General features: G+C 36.7%; 1 protein-coding gene across 5 annotated transcripts in view; it reads right to left on the bottom strand.

Annotated features, from left to right (window-relative positions):
* LAMA2 (laminin subunit alpha 2) overlaps positions 1 to 25,582 on the bottom strand; it is a 609,603-nt gene that overhangs the window by 192,678 nt on the left and 391,343 nt on the right. For all 5 annotated transcript variants that reach the window (XM_042987144.1, XM_042987146.1, XM_042987145.1 and 2 more), the window contains 6 exons: positions 13,577 to 13,813; positions 12,199 to 12,342; positions 11,325 to 11,504; positions 11,027 to 11,215; positions 10,813 to 10,946; positions 6,640 to 6,757 (listed from right to left, as the gene is read on the bottom strand). In XM_042987144.1, the coding sequence (XP_042843078.1) occupies positions 6,640 to 6,757; positions 10,813 to 10,946; positions 11,027 to 11,215; positions 11,325 to 11,504; positions 12,199 to 12,342; positions 13,577 to 13,813 (1,002 nt within the window). The remainder of the gene's footprint in view (positions 1 to 6,639; positions 6,758 to 10,812; positions 10,947 to 11,026; positions 11,216 to 11,324; positions 11,505 to 12,198; positions 12,343 to 13,576; positions 13,814 to 25,582) is intronic.

Here is a 25,582-nt window from a genome sequence, read left to right as displayed (position 1 = left end):
AAATTCTCCTGTCTTGGGAATATTAGGCCACCAATAAAATTTATCTTTCCCTGATCCATTTTTTTTTCATTTTGCAATAAAAATCTGAGAGCAAACAGAAAACTGCTAGCAAAGCTGACATATGCAAAATCAAGACTTCTATCTTCATTCGGGTTTATTATGCAAATGTCTCAAAAACATCTCTGGCTTTCTGGAAGGAAGCCCACAGCTCTGAAGAGGTAATGAGAACAGTCTTGTGTTCCAGACTCAGTCCTCTTGGTATGCAAAGCTACTGCATTTATCAGATGTTGTTTGATTTAGGAGTAAAAGGTAAGAGTTGGTTTTTCAGATCCCAGTGAAGGTTATAAAGAGACTGTTTTACCACCTTGGCTATGTATGATTTTTTTCGTCACAGGATATCTTGTTCCCATTGATGAAAGAAAAGTGATTGCTGAATAAGCAGGAAAAAAATATGCATGAAGGACTCTCTAATGCCTCTGCATTCTTTTGATTCTGGACTAGGTCATCCAGAGTGGAATATACAAAAAGCTTCCTTGGAAAAAGAAAAAGATCAATAGTCAGCACTCTCCTTGCTTATTTTGATTTGGATACAGCAAAAGTACCTCCATTAAGCATTTAATTAAGAATCTCTTTGCTTTTATCCCAGCCTATAAGAAATTCCAAGAAGATTAAATAATGTCCCAGCTTCGAGCAATCCAGTAAAGAAAATCGGGAACAGTATTCAAAATATTCTGAGTCTTGTTTGTCTTGTGGTGGACTTAATAATATATTTTAATACATATTACATTTTAAAATTTAAATATAATGCATTGTCTTTATTCATATTATTTAAAATCAAGGTTCATATTGCCATTATTACCAAATAAAGTCTAGGAATTATGGCTGAGTAATTCATTTAAGAAACTGAAGAAACAAGTCAAGGTGTATTGAAAAATATTTCACAGCATGAGTTGTTCCAGTTCTTTCCTATGTGGACTATAGAATAAAACTGGATTTTCTTTACATGAATTTCACCCTTGGACACCTATATAATTATTGTTATTTTACTGGCATATTTGCTTAGGGTGTAAGTGGTGTGTGTGTCAGTGTGAAAATCACACAAATTGAGATCTCCTAGCTCCACTTTAGACCTCAAAGAAAAGTTTAAAAGCAATCTCAGAGGAAGAATAAAATTCAGAAACAGGAGTTTTCATTGAGGAATTATATGAAATTCAGTGGTATAAACTGAAAGCTGAAGGTGAGCACCACAGGTGAAGTTTACCATAACACACACCCAGTTTCTCCTGTTACTATGGCTCTTCCCAGGAAACATAGCAGGACAAAAAGGAAAACCACCCATAGTAGGAGTTTAAGCCTGTGCTCCAAGTGGAGCTCTGTGTTGAACCTCCTAGGCCGACCTTTGTGGTTTCCAATCCTGGCTGCACATAGAATCATCTGAGGAGTTTTATATACTGACACCTGGCTCCACCTCCAGAAGTTCTTATTTAATTTGATTGGTGGAGAGTAGGGCCAGGGTTTAAAACTCCGAACTGGGTCTAATAAGCAGCCAGAATTGAGAATCATTGATGTGATCGTCATTCTCTGCTGCTAATGTTTGCCTTTTAAAGGCGTTCAGACTCTGGCACTGTGGCACAGATGACTATGAAAGCCTTAATTTTACATGATAGTTTTGTCTGAGGAATACAGGCAAGTCGCCTGGTGTCACTGAGACATGCTTTCCCCCTCCCACAAATGAGCAGGTGTATTAACTCAGATGATTTCTGATTTTTCTTTCGGTGCTAACACTTGAGACAAATTTTATGTCCTGACAGATTAAATTTCTAAGAGTTAGCAAAGCAAAAGAGACTATGCAAGAGTTAGAAACTTAGAACACTTTTTCAAGGAACTGGATATTATTTATTCCATCATAGTCCCCTCCTTTCTTGGATTTTTTTTTGTATTTATTCTTTCCACTTTTTGATATTTTTGAGGGAGTTTTTCCATATCAGATATTTTCTCTTCTCAGTGAACGGGGGTAAAATTCATAAGAATGATTATGCTTGAGTCAGAACAAAAGAGGAAAGATAATAGCTACTTTTTCAAGTCCTGTCTAAAATCCTTTCTGAAACAAAATGGAGAATTTTAAAAAAAGCAAATAAGTAAACACTGTCCTAATAGTATCTCCTTCTTTCTAACTCAAACTTTTCCAAAGCCTTCTTTCCATGTGCAAAAATTATTCATAGCTCAATCATCTTCTGCTGTCCTTCCATTTTTATTTTTATAATATGGCATCTCATCAAAATGTATGAATCACATTTGCACAAAAACGTGGGAGGAAGGAAACAAGGAAATGAAGACAAAGAGAACAGAGAATCTCCAGGTGCAGGGTTACACAACATCCCCATCTCTCTCCTCAGACTTTAACAAGAAAAACAGACACTTGTGCTGTTGCCAGTGGAAACACTATCTTCTGTCTTAGATGGGTTTTGCAACCAGGCAGTCCTTAGTTTAATTCTTGTTCACCGCTTACTACACATAATTTCACGCAGGTTTTGAACACTGTGGTTGCAGTTTCCTCACCTCAAACGTAAGGATCTGGATAACATCCTAGTTGAGTATGCAAGTGCATCTAGGTTTTTTGAAACAGACTTATCCAGGCTCAAATCACAGTTTTGCTGCTTTCTAGCTGTGTGATTCTGGGCTGGGCTTCCATTTTCCCATCCACAAAATGGGGATCACAATACATACTCAATGTTGATGTAGGTATACCAGGAAATGTGCTTGGTATTGTACAGGATCCATCCAGTAAATGGTAAGTTTTTTTTTTTCTTTTATAAGGTTGTCGGGAGGATTAAATAAGATGATGTATGTTTAGTGCTTGACATATACTATATCAACATAGATGCCTGTATTCCAGATAATTTGTTAAACATAGTCATTGAAGACAGACTAAAAATAAAAACAACAGTAATTGTTCTACACCGCATCGGATCACAGAATATCAGTGTATACCACTTACCCATACCATATTCCTCAATAACTGTATGCACATGAAAACAGTCTTTGGATCTTCCACATACAACAAAAGTGGTGCAGGGCATCCCAAGAGATGTGCGTATAGAAGAAGAAAAGTCTATTTTCACTATTTTGTCTTGAGTTTTGTGAGTTGATAATAGGTATATATTTTGGGGGGATTTAAAAAATTATTTTTAGTAGCCAAAGTAACAACTTCTGAATGGTGACTCAGTGGACACCAGCCATTCAACTGTGAGCCAGAAGCCTTATTTTACCATGAGAGTGAGGAGATAGATGCTGAAATGAACAACATATGATCCAGAGATCATCTGAAAATATTTGATTACCATGGTCTTCTTGCAGAGAACCACATACTCAATGCTGACTATTTTCCATTTCTGCATATAACCTAACCTGAGTTTAGGTCTGTTTTGGTCAGTTGGGCAATAATATTAACTGAGACAATGGTGAGAAACAGCTTCAATAAAGATAGTAAAGCCAATAGCTGTCACATCAACAAATGTGGTAAGGAAATTGGGTCTTCACTTCTAAAGGTAATCTGGTCTTTTACTTCAAATCATAAATTGTAGTAAGTAGGTATGTCTAGAACTAACATTTTCAATGAACAGGGCTGTAGCATCATAAGACTACAAGTAACAGATAAAGGCGAAGTGTCTTCGCAATTGGCTATATTTTCAGCAGTAACTAACACTTTATTTTATTTATTTGCAACCACATTTTGGGTAAAAACATGAAATGAATAGCTTGTAAATGTGAATGTCTCTAGAATACCATACATTTGGCAAAAATATTGTAAAGGAATTGCTTTGTGTATTCATGACCCAAAGCATATGTTACTGGAATGGGAAGTACTATTTCAAAACTGTCCTTAGCTCTTGCTTTGATGATTGGATTTTATGCTTGGGTAATTACACTTTAGAATCAAGATGAATTATAAATAAGATGTATAATGGATTAGAGGCAATGGGATGTGGAGAACACCTCGGGCACCTTATTATGAGAGATAGGCCTTTATCCCCATAATCTCAATACTAAGGTATTACTGTAATTATTGTCTGTAAATAGGAGCTTAAGTGAAATTCACAGGACATAGGTGAAGCCCAACGAAGATGCTAGTTTGTATGTGTTCCTAGTTTTCTTAATCTTTTTCATTTATCATTTTCCTTATTTGTGCTAATAAATATTTTCATATAATGCTGGAAAATTGCCAAGATTAATGGGAAAGTATGTTTTAGAATATGCTATTTAAAAAGCCTACCAATAACAAGAAGAAGAATTAAAAAAAAATTTTTTTAATGATTATTTATTTTTGAGACAGGGAAAGACAGAGCATGAACGGGGAGGGTCAGAGAGAGAGGGAGACACAGAATCCGAAACAGGCTCCAGGCTCTGAGCTGTCAGCACAGAGCCCGATGTGGGGCTTGAACTCACAAACTGTGAGATCATGACCTGAGCCGAAGTCGGATGCTTAACCGACTGAGCCACCCAGGTGCCCCAAGAAGAAGAATTTTTAACATTTAAAATCTGGAGTGGAAGGTAGAATGAATTAAAATAATTTGCTACTCTACTAGCATTTTTATTTGTAAGTGAACAGCATTATTTTAAATAAATGCAGAAAAAATAAAGCTGTAGTAGCTTTCTCTTCAGGACAAGTAAAGGTCAATCTTGCCTACTTGCTCCATACTTTTTATAGCAAAATCATATTGCAGAATCAGAGAATTCTACAACTTTAAAACCCAATGTGTTCTTTTATAGATTGGATAACTATGTAACAACTCCTATAGCAATTAAAGAATTGACCAAAGTCACATAGTAATGTTATAATCAAACATTTCTTAGGACAAAATTCTAGAAAAGTCTCAAGTTCTTTCTGTCTTGTATCTTTGAATCTTTTATGCTCATTGGAAAGGTAGCATGTTTCATATGTGCCACATTCACTGTCTCACTGTTCACAACTACACTGTGTGTGCATATGTGTATTTTGGTTGGTTGTGCATATAAGTACAATACATATACTTACTGGTATGTGTACAAGTGCATATATGTCTATGTAGGAGTTATGATTTAATAATGAGGTGTATTATTTGATTATTTATGATCAAAATAGACACATTCATATGACTATTGTCTTTCAAAATGATCGCAAAGCTATTATTCTACGGATGTTTCACAGATATTTGCAGTTATTCTTATGAAATTCTTCTCTGAACAATGTGGAATTTATATAATGGTAATTAATTTGAATGACACTGCAGTTTACAATAGGGCTTTCACATGCATATTTTCATTTAAATCAATCCTCATGATAATTCTATAGGTAAAAATCCTCAGGTCCAGCAACAGGCAAGCAAATGCCCTGTCCAAGTGGTGAAACTAGGGAGGATTCACTGAGACCAAACCCCTTTTCATTATAATAGGCTACATCTCAAGATGTTTATATTCGTTATTTTTAAGTTACTTTAGTTTTGACCTGGTGCCATCACCTGCTTTAGGATTTCTCAAATCCTATTTACAAAAGATGCATGAAGTTTTTTCAAAGAAACCAGTATGTGGACATACAATGAATTATTCCATAATAATACTATTAGCATCAACCCACGTTGACTACTGCCAGGTAGTGTAAGAAATACTTTAGGTTCTTAGCTCATTTCACCTTCACAGGAGGCTCAGGTATTAAAAATATCCAACGAGGTACGCTGTGGGCACCAATCAATCTGCCTCCCTCCCCAGGGGGGAATGTGGGCTGTAGGGCCTGAGCAGGTCTGGAACAGCCCTCTCATGCCAGCTTTCGCTGGTTGCACTGTGGGGAGGCAGGAGAGGGTGAGTGTGGAGGCAGTTAGTGAGGGGCTTAGGGATTTACCAGGCGAAGATTAAAGGGGACTAGTAAATGGTGCAAGGTCTCAGTCCAAGTATATGGTGACGTCGAGATTCAAACCCAGGCCAGTTTCTCATCCATTCCACCTCTTCCCACATTATACTCTTCCTATGAATATTTAATATTCACAAAAATGAAATAGACTTCCAGAGGATAAAGATCTAGAAAATAGGCCAACTCTAAAGATAATCAAAGGAAAATCCCAGAGAGTAAAATAGGCAATTTTAGAAATATAATGACTGAATGATAGTGTCACTATTGGAACAGTATATGTCCTACTGAGAAGCCTATGTGAAAAGGAACAGTCTGCTATTCAGTGCCTAAGTTTTGTCACGTTCTACATAAAAACAGTTTTTCCAAGCCCAACGTAATCCTGTCTCATAATCACTGCAGCTTAAAAAATGTCTTTAGCCATGTAGAAGAGATGCCAAGAAAATAGATCAGATATACTAAATGTGCCTTATGAAAACATTCTTGTTTCCTGACTATTCCGTGGTTTTACAAATCTTAATTTTCATCAAATATTTCCCTCCACATGTGATTCCTGTTTCTATGTAACAATAACACCACCCTGATCTTACCGTGTCTCACGCTGTGAGTGGAAAGTAAAAAAAAAAAAAAAAAAAAAGAATAGTTTACGGGTATGCATGAAGAAGTAAACCTGACTGCAGCAAAGATAGTTCTGGAAGTATTTCCATTTGGCTGGTTAAGTGAGTTGAGCTAATGCAGGTTAGTGGGAGCCAGCTTACCTCACAGGACAAACCGGAATAGCCTGGGGGACAATCACATCTTTCTATCAAACGAGCTGGAGGAGTCACCGCTGTTATGCGTCCTTGTTCAGCTACCTCCATCGAGATTTCAGAAATCCTAGAAACAGCAAGTGTGTGCTTGGATCACCACAGCAGTACATTAAACTCACCTAGCAAACACCCAATCCTACAGAGTCTTCTCAGGTTTTTGTCAATAACCTTGAGCTTGTCCTATTGTTTTATTTATTTATTTTTTAAATTAAATGTTTATTTATTTATTTTGAGAGAGAGGGATAGAGAGTGAGCAGGAGAGGAGAAGAGAGAGATGGACACAGAATCCCAAGCAGGCTCCGCACCGTCAGCACGGAGCCCGATGCGGGGCTTGAACCCTTGAACTGTGAGATCATGACCTCAGCTGAAAGCAAGAGTAGGGCACTTAATCAGCTGAGCCATGCAGGCGCCCCTGTCCCGTTGTTTGAAACCTGCCTAAATTCGACTTATTCCTGTATCTTTGCTTCCTCAAAGGCTGAGATCACACATTAGTAAAATATTCACATAAATCATAAGGAGTTTAGTAAATTAGATGTCTGATGTCCTGTTGAGAAGTTATTATGAAGATTTTTTTCTCCACATCTTAAAATGTGAGTGGCTTCAGGTAGACATGGCCAATTAATCAGACATTTATATTCCTTCAAACAGACAAACCAAGGTCATTCCCCATTAGAATATCTCCCGTAGTCACTAGTGAAATTGCTTTTAATTTACAACTAGTCCGATTTCTTCCTCTTGAGTCTCTGAATGTCCTTTCAAGAACTTTAGAAAACCATCTAGAAAACAACGATTGAGCATACTCTAATTAAACACTGATCTCTTTCTGAGATAGAGTACTTTTCATATTAGTTATTTTGTTAATTTTATTAAATAAATCCTTCAAGTATCTTAACTCACCTTTCCTATTGGTAGAAAGGTCCTTATAATTGAAAACAATATTCCTAGTGAAAATGTCGATACCCTTTACATTAATTTGAAATTATGCATTAAAAATATATGCAGTCCATAAACTCAGACTATTTCATGACTGACTAACTGGTAACATGAAATGTTCTGCAAATAAACTTTTAAATGAGAAAACGAATAGTTTTGCTTCACTAAAAGTCACCTCCAATAGCTTAAGGAGCTTGAATCATAAACTTTGTAACAAGCATAGGTAGGTTTTATTGACAGTGAATTAGGAATGCACACTCTGACTTTGGTAGATTGTAATCTGCACCCTGAAGATCAGCCAGCCTTTACGAGGCACATGTTCAATTAAAATTCAGATTTTCCTCTCCCCTCCTTTTAGTAGACAGAGCCTTTAGATCTGTAAACAAACCAATCCCCTCCTGTAAGAAAGAGTCTACCTTTATGTCCCCCTGGATTCTCTGTGGGAGTAAGAAGGTAACATGGTGTTTGTTCACAAGTCAGTTACTTCGGCATTTTATGATATTTTATAACATGAGTTCCTAGCATCCTCTTCCCTTCTCTTATCTATGCATGCACATAACAGGCTAGTGAGTATTTAAAAACCAAGAAAAACGTGGGGTGTCTGAGTGGCTCAGTCGGTTAAGTGTCTTGACTTCAGCTCAGGTCATGATCTTACAGTGTATGGATTCGAGCCACACATCGGGCTCTGTGCTGACAGTTTGGAGCCTGGAGCCTGCTTCTGATTCTGTGTCCCCTTCTCTCTCTGCCCCTCCCCCTCTTGCTCGTGCACCTGTGCGTGCTCTCTCTCTCTCTCTCTCAAAAATAAATAAACATTAAAAAAATTAAAAACCAAGTAAAACTTGAATTGCGTGTCAACAACAGATATTTGTGCAATACACCTGGTTTTTCTCAGGAGATGAGAGAGGAACTGTTTTGCTTGAATCAGGGATTTGGCCAAACTCAAGCTTCTATTTAAGTGAATACCGAAATGCAAAGTTGTTATATCCTTCATATAAATGTAGAAGACAAAAGCAAAGAAATGAAAACGACAACGTCAGCACTGACATTATGTACAAAGTCTCAAGCTACGTGTAAAACTCTTAAACTCTTTGCTTCTGAGACTACTTTAAATTTGTAACTGAATAAAGACGCAGGCTTATGTCCTATTTTAGCAGGGGCTTTGGGGGCGGGAAGGTTCAAATGTATTTTTCACCTTTGTCACAACTCCACTGTATTAGAAACGTAAGGGCAGGTCCTTTGCTTTATTTGTTCTTATTGTTGATACACAATGGCTTTAGTTTTTATTGAGCCTAGAAAAAGTGATGTATTTATTTATTTATCCTTAAGTTTCAGAAAATCATCTCTTAAACCAAAGCATTTTATTTAGGGAGACCTGTGAATAACGTGACAAGCGAAAGAGACTTGTGAGGGGAAAAGACCAAACAACAACAACAACAACAACAAAGTGGTCTTTTCCACCATAAAAGGTGGAAATGGTGTGAGGGAAGCAAAGAAAGTATAATGAAAGATGCATGAAAACGCTGCTTCTGTCAGTTCCACTGGCAAAACGTTCTGTGCACTGCTATGTTCTCACTGCAGCATGGAGCCATTTGCAAAGTAACGATTAATTTGCACACTCACAAAGTTACCCGCTGTCTTCCATGAGATGGGAATGTGGCCTGGCTTCTGCCATCTGATTTACACTTGGTATTCTAAAATAATTAATGATATCACTGACAGTATATTTTTAGTACATGCTTTTTTTATCATTTCACAGAAAATAATCTTAGACATGAGAAATGTAAAGAGAACACCATAGAGATACAGATATGAAAGTGAATTTTGGTCCTTGATTTATTCTCTAACCCAAAGGCCCTACTTACGGTACCTTCAGAAAAGCAATACCGATCTTCTCCAACAAAGAAAAAAGATGTTCTTCCATGTTTAGTATAGTTTAAACATCTGAAAGTTGCTATTTATATATTCATTGCTTTGCCAATAAAAGGCTTCATAACTGTTTTGTTTTGTTTTCCTAAACTGATCTACTACTAATTTATTATACAAGACTATTTCAAACATCTCTTGAGTCCATATTTTTACAGGAAATAACAGAGAAACTGATATGCCATGGAAATTGAGACTATGTGTATGAACTCCATGCAACTTTCAGCCTCCATGGTAGGAACCTTAGCTACATCCGTGCAATTCCTCAGTTTATCTCCCTGGATAAGTTGTCCCTTCCACTCTAGGAACATGACCACATGTTGTCATTTTGAAATCTGGCTTCTCCATTATTTTTTCTTTATCCTGTCATTTTAAATGTCTAACTTGCTACAAACTCCTTTCCTTCATGGTTTCTAAACAAGTTTACTTCTCTTTCAGATTAAACCGTCACCCCTTGGCCTTTGACACTGTCCCTTTCCTCCCTTTCACATTTATGTTCATGAAAAACAAGAGTCTACACCCATACCCATACACCCATATTATTAGTCTACACCCACTGTATCCCTTTCATTGCTCAAAACTTTGATATCTGCCCCAGGATTCTACTAAAGCTGGTGTTATGAATGGCACAGTGTGATCCTAAGTGTCAGTCTCAAAAGCCTCATTTTAATTGGCCTCTTTGGGTGATATGAAAAGGCTATACTCCCTTATAGGATTCTCACCCTTTGGCTTTCAGGACACCACATTTACTCTTACTATTCCTCTGTTCTTTTCCCTTCAGTGTTGATTCCTAATCTTTCACATCATGATGCACAGGGAAAGGGAGGATATTGTAGGGCACACTGGGATGAACGTGTGAGAATGCCCATGGTTGGAAAAGATGGGAATAACTAGGCCCTCTCTGGCTCCCCTGAAGGTTGAAGGTCACTTTTTAAGCAATCTTGTAGTCTATTTACAACGTAACAGTTATCTATCTCTACCCTATGCGGCTTCTCTTGAATTTCTAACTGACATCTAAAACTCAGCAGGTCAAAGGTCAACTTGATATATATTTTTCCCCTTAAACTTGCTTCTCATCCTATTATTGTTTTGGGGGGAATGGTAGTATCCTCCACCATATGACCTGGATACCTTGACTTTTGTCCTTGGCTTTTGTCTTCTATCATCACACTCCCAAACACTTTGAAATCTTTCTTGTCTGTGTCCTACTGATCTTACCTATAGACTCTAAAATAAGAATTTAGCTTTTATTCCATTAGGGTTTACCTGCTTTGTCTCATGATATTTCCATAAGTTGCTTTGATAAGAATATAATGAATATCATATAGAATATCCAAGAAGTCTTCACGGGTCACGGTTCTACTGATTCGAGGGTCATCACCATAATATTTCCATTCTTTCTGTTAATAAGAAGAGACACCACTTTGATGAAACTAAATGCGAAACCACTGGCATCCTTGCACCAAACTAATAACCTTACCTCTGTCATTTCAATCTCGTGCCTTGTCAATTGGCCAATTAGAGGAGCAGCCATATGCCTGATGATAATTCTAGCATGAGTGGGTGTCCCACCTCGAATTATAACTTGAGGATTATAGGTGGAGAAACCTGTCTCTTCCCGAGCCTCAAAATAGATCGCATACTTGAGTTTGCCTCCATAGGCCGTCAACTGATGGAATAAAATAAGGAATGATGAGTTAGATGATGCCCCCCATGGCATGATTCCAAAAGTATATTTTCCTTTGTTCTCATATGCCTTTGAGGTTCTTGTCGTTTACCTTCTTGCCTTCAAATTGTTCTGGAAGTTTCCAGTAAAAGGGTTCCAGGTGGAGCTCCTGTCTCACCAGATCCATATGTGCAACAGTCTCCGGATGTTGAAAAACGATGCCTTTGGTGGTAGTATGCTGCAGAGCCTCGTCCACCAGGGGCAGGATGGTCTGCTCAGGCTTCAGAGTCACCTGCACGGGAATCGAAACACAGCGGGGGGGCTGAGTTCACATCTCGTGGGCACTCCTGTAAGACTAGGTGACGGACTTGCGTGTCTACCTGCAGCCCCTTTCTCCTTCCGAGGAGGTGTTCCGACCCGAAACTAAACTCGTGCAGAGTGAGCCAGCAGGACGGGGGTGAATCTTTCAGCCTTGTTTGCATAGGGAAAACTACAACACCTGTGAGAATTGGTCATTTACACTAATAAGAAGTAGAACTTAAAAGTGGGAGGCATTAAGGAAAAATTAGGGTAAAAATGAAAATGCTGCCACCCTAAAAGTCAATGATCCTCTAAGGCCAGGTAGCGTGAATGTGCAGCAAGTTCTGGTTTCCAACACTGCCTTAGCGCATACCCACATTCATGTTCCGGTGCCCTCACTCGGAATGCGGCTTCCTTCCATCCCAAAACATAATGCTTCTTTTACAACGTTTCCCTTTCTTACTTGGCATCTATTTCCTTATCAACAATAAATGAACTATTTTTTTGGAAGATAAAAAAGCATTTACTCCAACCGTCGAAGGCCACACGGCCCCAGTTCTAAATGTGTGCAGGGGAAAAGGTTGCTTAAATGCTTTACCATTGCCTCCTATCCCTCGTGCCTGGCTGACAGACACCAGCAACAACTAACAGTAAACCATTACATGGCTCAGCGGTTTCTTACTCACCCGCGTACGGATCAGTCCTTTGGCTTCAGAGCACTGGGTAGTGGCGCCGAAGCAATAGCAGCTGCTGCAGCCAAGTGGGTTCTTGGCATCTAGTCCAAACTTGCCTGGCTGGCACCTGTCACAGCGCACACCTTCTACATGCACCTGAAGAGGAGGAGAGTTCCTCAGGGTCCATAATGAAGTTGTGAGAGAAATGCACTTGAGAATGAATAATGCTTCTTTTTAATGAGCAAAAAGGAATGCTGAGTGTTAGACTCACATCGCAAATGGCAGTTGTGGTTAATTTCATTGTTAGGATTTCCTAAGTCTAAAACAGGCTCTATTTATACATAAATGCATTGCAAAGGATACCATATATGCTTTTTAAAACCTAAGTAGCACATTTCCTAATATCCACTGTGAACAATACAAAAGACTCATGAAAATTTCAAAAGCAAAATAGAAACACTGATTCCTAGACAGGGGTGTGACACAAAGTTGTAAAACACAGGCAAGGTGTTACAATATAGGTTCATATAATTATCATGATATGATGTATATACACACATACAATGCATATTAAATATAGTGTATAATCATAACATGTAATAATGTAGCATTGGACTTTGTGTTTTGTCTGGGGCAAAATGGGCTGCCACTTTCTGAAATTCTGGAGACTATTTTAATAATCACGCCCTAGATTTTATTTTCCTATTTCTGCTGTTCCTCTTTGCATAGACTTTTTCTTGAAAAGATACCTCTGACACAGTCTTAACTGTATTTATCCTGGGATTGATTTTTCAGATCTGTCTAAGGGGAAAAAAAATCCCTCTTATCCTTTTTAATTGGCTATTTTTCTACATCATTTAACAATATTAATGAGAGCTGAATCTTGCACGCAGTCGCTGTTCGTTATGTCAGTGTTTTTATGTGATGAAATTTTACTGAACTTCCATAGCAGTAAATATATCTTTTCAGTGTACAGTGATTGTGGGTTAATTTGAAGAGAAATGGTTTTTTATAAGCCCTATTATCTAGCTGTGATTTTTCTCTGATGATGCTTAAGAGAACTGTCATTTTTTTCCTTCCCAAATTACTCCTTTTTAAGCAAAGCAAATATGTAAAGAAAAATTGAACTTTACCATTACAAATATATCGTCTCTATCAACTAGAATAGAAGTTGGGTTTTGGTTGAAAATAAGTTCTTAAAGAGAACTTATTATGCCAATATGTGTATGTGTATGTCAATGAACATATATGAATAAAAACTGTGCCTAGTAATGAATTTTTATTTGTTTAATGCCATGAAGTCCATGAATAATAGAGACTGAAGTTAAAACTAAGCAATGGAAATAGATTCCAGGGAAGTCTTTCCTTACCGTATGTCAGCAGCACATACCTTACAGGTGCATTGCCCTGTCTGATCCATACAGGAGCACTTTTTAGTCTCTGAATCGCAGGTCCTTTCATCAGTACCCGGCAGGAAGCACTCGCAGGGGCTGCAGTGAGGGTAGTTCCAGTGACCTCGATTGCACTCTGTACATTTTGCACCAGAGAATTTGGGATGACAGTTGCATTGGCCTGTGTTTGTATTGCACTGGAAATCCAAGGATCCTACTGTGCTGCAGTTACAAGCCTATGGAGGAGATAAAAACAGCAACCATTAACACCATTTCATGGGAAATATCTTAAAATTTTAATTCGAATGTTTCTCTGCTTCCATTAAATACATATTAATCATGTGTCTGTTATATGCTTTGTACTGTTCTAGTTTAGTCACTTGGGAAACATCAGGGAACATAACATTAAAATCGCTTCCTGCATTTACTAAAACAGATGACTGTCCAGAAACCACAATCCTATTGAATAAGAAATAAAATGTGTTTGTTTCTGTCTTTTTTTGTGGCAAGGAAGAGGAGTTAGGTATGGGTCTTCTTCAACCGCTTTCTGTTTCAAAGAGTGAAGTTTAGACAAAGTCATTCTACCTCATCATCTCATTTGTACAGAATTAAAGTTGTAAAGAGACTTATCTCACAGTCTAACAGAAGGAGACAAGTGAGTATATATATAACAGCATGAAATAAGAATTACATAAGAGAAGTGCAGAAGTCTCTGAGAACATACAGACTCCCAAACCAGATTTGGGGAAGCTGAGAGGACTCAGGCAAGTGACATCTAGAATGCACTTTTCTGACATTTAGTTTCGCAAATGAGCCTGATTTGACGGGCTTTGCTGCTAACCTATTTTCTTCTTCCTAGGCATGCATAAGCTTGTTCTCTTTATTTAGGTAATTCAAAGTTTTGCTAGAATTTTTAAAAGTTTGAGTCTTTTTTATTAATTTACTGGAATCTGTTAAAGTTCTTTCAGTTTGAGAACAAAATTATTTTTGATTGAAATTTTTAGTTCTGTTCTATTTTTTTTAAGTTTATTTATTTATTTTTGAGAGAGAGACACACAGAGAGAGAGACAGAGACAGAGAGAGAGAGAGAGAGAGAGAGAGAGAGAGAGAGAGAGAGAGAGGGGAGAGAGAGAGAGACATTAGAATCCGAAGCAGGTTTCAGGCTTCAAGCTGTCAGCACAGAGCCTGACATGGGGCTCAAACTCATGAGCAGTGAGATCATGACCCGAGCTGAAGTCGGAAGCTAAACCAACCGAGCCATCCAGGTGCCCCTAGTTCTGTTCTAACTTACCAATTTTCTTCTTCAGAATCACCTGCAATTCTTAAAGTATACCACTTGTGTCTGTTTGCAAAATCTGTAATATTAGGACCTAATATTTTCTGTAGTTTTCTATTTGCCTCTCAAATTTGTTGACCATTTTATAGTGTCCATTTTACATAGTGAAAATTCTCTCCTATGTATATGCCACCAATGCATTTTTAATTACACTATTGCTTTTTTAGCTGAGTTTCCATAATTTATTTCATCTCACTCACCTTCAATTTCTACTCATCCATGTGTCTTTTCATCTTACATTCTTTTCAGGCTCTCTGCTCTTGATTTACAGAGCTCATATCTCATTGCAATTTAATGAAAAAGCCAAGCAGGCTTCTAAAATGCCATTAGGAGCTTGGAATAAGTCATTTTCAGAGATCAGCAGTGCCAATGACCAAAGTACTGTCTCTGAGCTCTCAGTTCCCTCTTCCTTACCCTGCTTTATGATACTGTAGTTAGACCCTGTAGACATTTCTCCGTGGTTAGGTAGCAGAAGTTTAGGCCTAGTCAACAGTGGGCCCGAGAGAGACCTAATAAGGCCCCAGTGGAGGGAAGACACTTCTGTCCTGGGTTCTGGTTCTTCATCACTATTGTCATTATTACTATTTTACTATTTGGCATCGGAGCCCAGTAGCCCAGAAAGAACTTCATTTGGGCCTTCAGGCCCAAAAGGGACTTTCTCCCCATAGGCAACTTTCTGAGTAGCTTTAGTCTGCACATATGCTCTGAATGTGACCGATAGCTCTGGCCTGCTCACTACCTGCAACAGCAGTGGACAGCTTCTATAGACCAGTACTTACCTGCAAACTCTGTTCACCCTCACTCAGCCTAGAAATAGTAGCTTCACTTTTGTACCTGCTACTTCAGGACCCCATATATCTCTTCTTATCCTTTTTTAGGAACTAACGACCTATTACCAGTTAACAATTCTTTATATTCTATTTTTCCTGTTGAAATAACTTGTGGTTTCTGTCTTATAAGCGGGTCCTGACTTGGTACCCATGTGGGTGCCACCTCTCGTTGTGTCTGAGTCTTCCCTCACACAGTGTTTGTACGTCATCGATGACCCGATTCTTTTTGGTGCTGTTTTATTATCCTTCTTAGATCTGTAGCTCTATGCAGACTTATATGCATTGCAACTTGCCAAATTCCCAGATCCAAGTCTAGGTGGATATTCCTTTGCGTTTCCTACACTTTCATTGCTCAGCTTAACTCTTATGTCCACCACTACTGGGGACACTCTGCCCCTGCTCCTGCCAGTAGCAGTTTACTTAGGAGATGACTCTTTCTAGGATGTGATATATAATCACCAGCTTCCTCAATCATCTTTCCTGTCCAAATGTTTGGTGAAGTATCTTTGCAGATTCTGACATTGAAATAATCACCAGGCTTCATTTGGGGTTAATCTCTGTGATTAAGTTTTTTTCTGACTTCTTTGTCATCCAGAAAAAAAAAATCCTACTAAAAGTGATTTGAAGCCTAAAGATCCAAAATGCGATTATTTATTATATAATAAATGCAGACATAGTTTCCTAAGAATAGAATAACCCACTGCTGTCACTCCACCGAAGTCATCTTTATAGAACATCAGATTTAGAATGTGATTTCAAAACAAGGATAATTAACTTTGACTTCAATTTTTTTTTTGGCTCACTTAATAAAATGGGCCATAATTAGAAACAGAAAATTATGATACGTTATAGAAACTGCAGTCATGTAATAAATTTTAAAAGGTCTTATGAGACATTCTTATCCTTTAACTAAAACATGAAGTGTCTGCTACCCCATTTGTTATATAATACCAAAGCACTAATTCTTAAAGATTAGATGACTACACAAGCAGACACCGGGCCTTTCCAAATCAGGAAGTTTATTCCGGAAGTTATAGCGGAGAATAAAAGGGACCATTAACCATATGTTTGGATAGTACTATAGCCAACATCAAACTTAAATCATAATTAGATGTAATGTTTATTTAGCAATAGAGGATTTATGTACTATTCCCCTGCTAGTGAAAGATGGCTGGCTTTGTATTCTACTTCACTGAAAGCTCAAATGATGTGTGTCCTCACACCTCAACACAGAGAAATTATGCATGACACAAAGAAAGGGAAGCCGTAAATCTCAAATCACTGTTCATTTAGATCATAATCATCCAAAGTTTTTCGGTGGTAGAATACATGCTCATAAATATTTGTGAGGACTCTATGTATTTTTTTGTGATTGTTCATAGTGATGAAGTGTGCAGCTATTCAGAAATTTAGATTTTTAACAGTGGTTCAAAGTAATAAAACATTTTCAACCAACTCCAATAAACATAATGTTTATCCAACAACCAGTAAAAATAACAGTATCAAACACAGAACTACAATTTTTTTCTAAGGAAACTTGGTTTATATTCCATCCTGATTTGTATCCACATTAGGCATCAGCTTTAATTTCGGAAGATTATTAGAGTTTGGCCACATTGCAGGATTTTGTGAATAGAATAGAAACCTCTTAAGTTTACTTATGGCTTATTCATGAGTCAAAGGGATGGGGCAGATGCTTGGATTAAAGGTGAAAATGCAAAAAGTCACCAAAACTTATAACACTGTTCATACTTACAAAAAACTTTGGAACTCTTGAGAAATTTTGTTTTGTTTCTAAAAATGTAGTTCAATCTTAATAGTGCCATTGGCAACAGAAAAATGAGCGTCCTGTCTAGTTTTTAATTTAATTTAAAATTTAATTTAATTTAAATTAAAATTTAATTTAACCTAATCATATAGGTAATTGAAGTCATGTATCTATATTTCCTTGAACAATCACCATAATTCCTCTAGATTATGTATTCTGGACCAGTGTATTCAAATGTTTTATCATATATGTAAAGATGATTAGACCTTGCATGTGTGCTAAATCAGTGGAAAAAAAAACAGTTTACATCACTATAGTATACTACCATGGAGTCAAACAGGTCACACTTGGTCATGTTGTTCCAATAATCTCCAACCCAATGTGACCAATTAGAACAACTCTCATTAACATCAAAAATGCCCTTATTTGCCGCTCTTAATGGACACAGGCCAGCCCTAATCCTATCTGACCTGTGTTACATTTGACACACAAAAAATATTTCTTCTCTTAAACAGTCTCTTAGTTGTTTTTTTTTTAATTTTTTTGACATTTATTCATTATTGAAAGATACAGAGAGACAGAGCATGAGCAGGGGAGGGGCAGAGAGAGAGGGAGACACAGAATCCAAAGCAGGCTCCAGGCTCCGAGCTGTCAGCACAGAGCCCAATGCGGGGCTCTAACCCACGAATCACGAGATCATGACCTGAGCCAAAGTCGGACGCCCAACCGACTGAGCCACCCAGGAGACCCCAGTCTCTTAGTTTTTAAAGCACTCACTTGGTTTATTTTCTGTCTTTTAAGCTGCTAACCGACAAAACCAAAAACTAAAAAATGAAAAATAAGAAACAACTATTTTTAGACTGAATGCCAGGAAGCACAGTACTGTGATTTCTGAGAGAAGAAAAGCAAAGCAGTATATGAAGGAAGTTTCTAGGCTGCAACCCATAAAAGAAGAACCCAAATGAAGCCCTGCACTTTAACTGGGTTGAGAAACATAGAGTATAGAGATGCTGAGACAGAATTTATTGGGCCAATAGAATATGTGTCTAAAAAATAGAAAGTCGGGTGCCTGGGTGGCTCAGTTGTTTAAGCATCTGATTCTTGATTTCAGCTCAGGTCATGATCTCATGGTTCACAAGATTGAGGCCCCCACATGGGGCTCTGCACTAACAACACAGATCCTGCTTGGAATTCTCTCTCCCTCTCTCTCTTCCTCTTCCCCATGCACACACTCTCTCTGCCTCTCTCAAAAAAAAAAAAAACAAAACCAAAAAAACAAAACAACTTAAAAAAATAAATTTTTGGGCACCTGGGTGGCTCAGTAGGTTAAGCATCTGACTTTGGCTCAAGTCACAATCTCATGGTTCACAAGTTCACACCCCGTGTGGGACTCTGTGCTGCTATCTCAGAGCTTGGAGCCTGCTTCAGATTCTGTGAGTGTCTCTCTCTCTGCCCCTGCCCTTCCCTGCATGTGCTCTGTCTCTCTCACTCAAAAATAAATATAAAAAAAAAATTAAAAAATTTAAAAATGAGAAAGTTATATACAGAGAGAATTCTAGAAATCTGCAGAAGTGTCCCCTTGAGTCTTTGGCTGAGTACTGATCTGTGTATGCATGGGATAAAATTCTGTGTGGCTGAGGAAAAAAAAAGAAAAAAAAAACACTGAAAAGGCATGAGCTTAAAAATTCCTAAGCTCACATAAAGCTTGAAATAATTCATATCCCCAACAGCCAGAGTGGAAATACACAGTAATGCACCAGGTAGCGTTTTTAATGCACTTAGCCCTTTAGTAGTGATGCTAAATGATCCCCGGATTAAAGGGTGCTCTAGACCCTCCCTAAAAACAAAACGAAACAACAAAACAACAAAAACCCCAAACACTTAAAAACAAGGATCAAACAGATCCAAGTGATTAGTGAGTAATTAACCTGTTTGCCAAGATAAAGATTAATACTCCTTAAAAGAATACAACAAAACCAATGTGAAAAAATGAAAAATGTACAATGATCTGGCATCCACATCGAAATGATCAGGCATGGAGAGAAACATAACCAGGAGAAAAGTCAACCATTAAGAATAGTATTGAAATAAAAGAAATGGTGGAATTGGCAATCACACTGCAAAAGCTTTTATATTATAAATATTCTCAAGAATAAATGGAAATGTGAATATAATGAGGAGAGAAATGACAGCTATAAAAAAAAATCAACCAGAAATTTTAAAGATGAAAAGATGAAAAATTTGAAATGAAAAATTATTATGTAACCAACTGGATTAAGAATAGATTAGACACTGTAGAAAAAAAATCAGTAAATTTAGATACTTAATAATAGAAACTATCAAAAATAAAGAATAGAGAAAAAATAAGAATGAAAGAACAAACAGAATCTCAGTCAACTGTGGAAAAATATCAAGTAGACCAACATATACATGAGTTCCATGAGGAGACAATAAGGATAAAGAAGAGAAAAATATTTGAAGATATACTGGCTGGAAGAGTCCCAAATTTAATAAAAACTCTGGTTCCACAGATCTAACAGGTCCAACTTACCATATGAGAAATAAACAAGAAAACCACAAAAAGACAGCATAATCAAATTGCTGAAAACCAGGACTTTAAAAAAAAAATTTAATGTTTATTTATTTCTGAGACAGAGAGAGGCAGAGCATGAGTGGGGGACGGGCAGAGAGAGAGGGAGACACAGAATCAGAAGCAGGCTCCAGGCTCTGAGCTGTTAGCACAGAGCCCAATGCGGGACTCGAACTCACGGACCGTGAGATCATGACCTGAGCTGAAGTTGGTCACTCAACCGCCTGAGCCACCCAGGTGCCCCTGAAAACCAGGACTTTTATATCTAGAAAAAATATCTTTGAAAAATGAAGGAAAAATGCAGTTTTTGAACATATAAAATTGAAAGAATCATTGAGAGCAGACCTTACCAGAAATAATAATAGTCATAATTAGGGATGTAGTTAATGGAAGAACTAACATGATATGAAACAGAATTTGGCTGTACACACAGTAACAGAGAGCACGGGAATTGACACATGTATAGAAAACAGAAAAGCAGCATTTTTGCCTTTTAAAAAGAAAATTGACTATGTATGTATGTATGTATGTATGTATTTTTGAAGTTTTTTTTTTTTATTTTTATTTTTGAGAGAATACAAGCGGGGAAGGGGCTGACAGAGAGGGACAGAGGTTATGAAGTGGGCTCTGTGCTACAGGCTGACAGCAGCCAGCCTGATGTGAGGCTCGAACTCATGAACTGAGAGATTGTGGCTTGAGCCAAAGTTGAACACTCAACCTACTGAGCCGCCCAGGTGCCCCCATTAACTATTTAAATCAAAATCACCATAGGGCGCCTGGGTGCCTCAGTAGGTTGAGCATCCGACTTAGGCTCAGGTCATGAGCTCTGTGTTAGGCTCTATGCTGACATCTCAGAGCTTGGAGGCTGCTTCAGATTCTGTGTCTCCCCCTCTGTTGTCCCTCCCTTATTCCCACCCCCCTCTCTCTCAAAAATAAAATAAAGATTAAAAAAATTTAAATCAGAATCATAAGATTATATTGTAGGATATATAATACATAGAAGTAAGGTGCATGACAACAATAACATAAAGGACAAGAAAAGAAGTAACAAAAAGGGTAAGCAGGAATTAGAGGTTTACTCTTATAAGGTTTCTACACTAAATGTAAAGTATATAATATTATTTTAAGATACATTATGAAAAGTTAAGATGTTGAGCTATTAAAATATTAAGTTAATATCTATCCCTAGGCAATGACAAAAACATAAAATATAGTTAATAAGTCAAAAGTGAAGATGAAATATAATTATAAAAATTACTCAATCCAAAATAAGACAAGCAGAAAAAAGAAACCAAGAACAGGTGGGGCAAAGCAAACAGGAAAATGTAGACTTAACTCCATCATATGGATAATTACATTAAATGGAAATGTTCCAATTAAGATTATATCAATAACAAAGATTTAAATACATGCTATCTAAAAGAGACACATTAAAAAATTTAAAAAGAGATGGAATAAATGACAGTGTGGAAAAATGTATACCACACAAATACCAATCAAAAGAAGGATGGAACTCTGGCTATATGATTATCAGAAAAAGTATTCTTTTTTCACAAGAAATATTACCCAGGATAAAAGGGACATTTCATATTGATAAGGGCATCAACTTTTCAAAAAGACATAATCATCCTAAATGAGTATATACCTAATATTATCACTTCAAAATACATGAATCAAAACCTGAGAGAACTGAAAGAGAAATAGATAAATCATAATTATAGTTAAACACCCGCAGTTATTGATAGAATATGCACACATAAAAATCACTAAGGATAACTGGCTTGTATAGATTTCACCCAATAATAATAGAATACAAGATGCTTTCATGTACATTAATCAAAATGCACACTGTTACGAGACATAATACCAATCTCTATAAATTCAAAAGGACTGAAATAAAACACATTATGTTCTGAGACCAATACAGAACTAAATTAGATGTCAATAGCAGAAAGATATCTTTAAAACCCCCAAATATATGATGATTCTACAACATATTTCTAAACAATCAGTGAATAAAAATAAGTAGTAAAATAAATAAGAATATTTTAAGGGTGAAACTTTAAACGATATATCAAAATGTGAGGGATGCAACTAAATTAGTGCCTGGAAGGAAACTTAATATATTTGTTGAATATATATTGAAGCTACCAAAAAGTAACTGGAATAAATTTTAATTTAAAATAAAATGCTTATATTAGTAAGGAAGAAAGATCTCAAGTCAATGACCTAAGCTTTCAGTTTAAGAAACTTGGAAAACAAGAGAAAACTAAACTCAAAGTAAACAAAAGAAACGAATGTTTATTTTGTACGGTTATCAAATTTATTGGTTAAAGTTGCTCATATTATTTCATATTATTATTTTAGTGTATGCAGGATCTTCATGATGTCCCTTCCTTTATTCTTGACTTTGATTATTTCTTTCGTCTTTTTTTTCCTTGATCAGTCTTCTTAGAGTATCATCAACTTTATTAATAATTGCAAAAAACCAGTTTCTGGCGTCATTGGCCTTTCTCTATTTTTATTTTCTATTTCATTGATTATGCAAACTCCTCAGAAACTATGAGAAAGGAATACTTCCCAATCTATTTCATGAGGGTAGCAGTACCCCAGTAACAAAACCAGACAATAACACTCTAAGAAAAAACAAACTATGAACTAACAGTCCTTATGAACAGACCCAGAGATCATTAACAAAATGCTAACAAACATAATCTAAAATAAGTTAAAGTAGATAATCGCTCATGATCAAGCAGGATTTATCTGAGGATTGTGAAGTTGGACCAACATTTGAAAATCAATTAATATGATTCACCACATTAGCAGCTGAAAATGAAAAATTATATGATCATCTCCATAGATGCAGAAAATGCTTTTGACAAAACTGGACGTATATTCTTGATAAAAGTTCTTAATAAACTAGGAATATGAGGAACATCTTTAAACTGATAAAGAGCGTTTGATGAAGAACATTTGTAAACACTATTCTTAATTGTAAAAGACTTAATCCTTTCTACTTAACATAAGGAATAAGGCAGGGATATTTGCTCCCACCACTACAAATCAACATTTTACTGCAATAGGCAAAGAAAATGAAATAAAAGTTACATGGGTTGGAAGATAAGAAGTAAAACTCAATTTGCAGATGGTATTATTGTCTACATAGAAAATCCTAGTGAAGTTACCAAAAAATAGCTAGAATAAATTTCTAGCAGGGTGTCGATATAGAAAGTTAATGAATGGGGTGCATGGCTGGCTTAGTCGGTAGAACATGCAACACTTGATTGTGGGGTTGTGAGTTCAAGCTCCAAGTTGGGCATAGAGGCTACTAAAAAATATAGAGAAATATAGTCAATTAAAAAAATAAAAGTTATTGTCTAAAAATAATTGCATTTTCTGTCCTGGCAACAGTTGGAAACTGAAGTGAAATAAATAATAACATTTGTGTAAAAAATATAAAACACAATGATAAATGTAACAAAATGTACAAGACTTGCCCACCAAAAACTATAAAATGCTGCCGAGAAAAAAAAAAATACAAAGAAAAGTAAATGAAAACTTATGTCATATTGATACACTGGAAGATCTAGTATTCTTAAAATGTCAATTTTCCCCAAATTGACCTGTAGATTCAATATAATCCCCATCAAAGTCTAGAAGGCTTTTGGTGAAGAAATTGAGAAGCTGATTTAAAAATTTATATGAAAATGCAAAGGATCTAACGTGTGCAAAAGGTATTAGAAATGAACGACAGTTGGAGAGTTTATACCACCCAATTTCATGCTCTGCTAGAAAGCTACAGTGATCAAGACAGTACAGTGTCAGTACAAGGACAGATAGACCAATGAAACAGAATAGAGTTCAGAAATGTATGTGCACATATAGTGCCAGGTTATTTTGACAAAGGAACTAAAGTAATTCAATGAGGAAGAAGAATAATCTTTTCAGAAAAGATGTTGGAAAAATTGGATATCCATTAAAAGGTGAACTTTGACCCTTACCTCAAACCATATAGAAAAATTAATATTGAAAATGCAATGTGGACCTAAATGTAAAATTCAAAACTATAAAACTTCTTGAGGAAAACATAGGAGAGGTGTCTCTAGATCTTGACTTAAGCCAATGTGCGTTTCTTAGAAAATAAAAAGCATGACCCATGAAACAAAAGGATAATAAACTAGTCTTTATAAAAATTAGGTGAAGATACCACAGCAGAAGTAAAACACAAGCTGTATACTGGGAGAAAATGGTTACAGAACATAAATATATTAAAGGACTGGTATCTAGAATACATAAAGAACTCTTACAACACATTACTGAGAAAATTAACAACCCCAAATAGAAAAGATTCGTACAGACACTTTGCAAGAAGATATATAAATGGGAAATAAATAAATAAGATTATTCCCAATATCATTGGACATTAAAGAAAGGCATAAATAAACATCCAACTGAATGCTTAAAATTAAAGAGTCAAAATCCCAAATGTTGGTAAGGATGTGGAGTATTCTTGTGATGAAAAATGAAAACATAGGTCTACACCCATGCTTTTGACTTATAGACTAATGTTCATAGCAAAATTATTCATAATAGCACCACACTAGAAGTAACCCCAATGCCCATTAAATAGTAAATAAATAGAAAAGTCATTGCACATCATCCACTGTAAAATTATTAAACAATTAAAAATAACAAACTACTCATATACAACAGTGTGGTTGAATCACAAAAGCATTATACTGCATAAAGGAAGCTGGGCCAAGAATAATTCCCCCAAACAAAGAAACAAACAAAACCCAAACAATAACATGTAGTATGACTCGATTTCTATGAATTTGTGGAACTGACATTACTATAGTGATAGGAGAAACAATAGTTTCCTGGTGCGACTAAGCGGGGGCAGGGAAGCCAACTACAAAAAGGCATCAGGGTGGTTATACAACTGTAATCATTGGTCAAAACTCAACACTTTATTTTATTTTATTTTGTTTAAATTTGTTTAATGTTTATTTTTGAGAGAGAGAGAGAGAGAGAACACCAGCAGAGGTGGGGCAGAGAGAGAGGGAGACCCAGAATCTGAGTCAGGCTCCAGGCTCTGACCTGTCAGCACAGAGCCCAACTCGGGGCTTGAACCCATGAGCCATGGGAACATGACCAGCTGAAGTCAGACACTTAACCGACTGAGCCTTTCAGGCACCCAAAACTCAACACTTTAAACGAGTAATTGCATTTTATTTAGTTAATACCTCACGAAAAGCTGAAAAAAAAAAAAAACCCGCAAAAAACCCTGTGGACTTATCACCTTTCCTACTTGAATTTGAGTCACCTATAATCCCTCTAGCAGTAAATACTCTCATTTAATTTCCTACAAAGCAAAACCCAGGACTCATCCTTAAGACTTCTCTCTTATCTTCCAAAACTATGAGTGCACCAAGCCATACAGCAGTGAGAATTCTGTAACATAGCCTACTCCCTGCACCT

Source organism: Panthera tigris, chromosome B2, assembly GCF_018350195.1.
Source record: "Panthera tigris isolate Pti1 chromosome B2, P.tigris_Pti1_mat1.1, whole genome shotgun sequence".
In the NCBI taxonomy this organism is placed as follows: Eukaryota; Metazoa; Chordata; class Mammalia; order Carnivora; family Felidae; genus Panthera; species Panthera tigris.
This window is presented reverse-complemented; position numbering and strand designations above follow the sequence as displayed.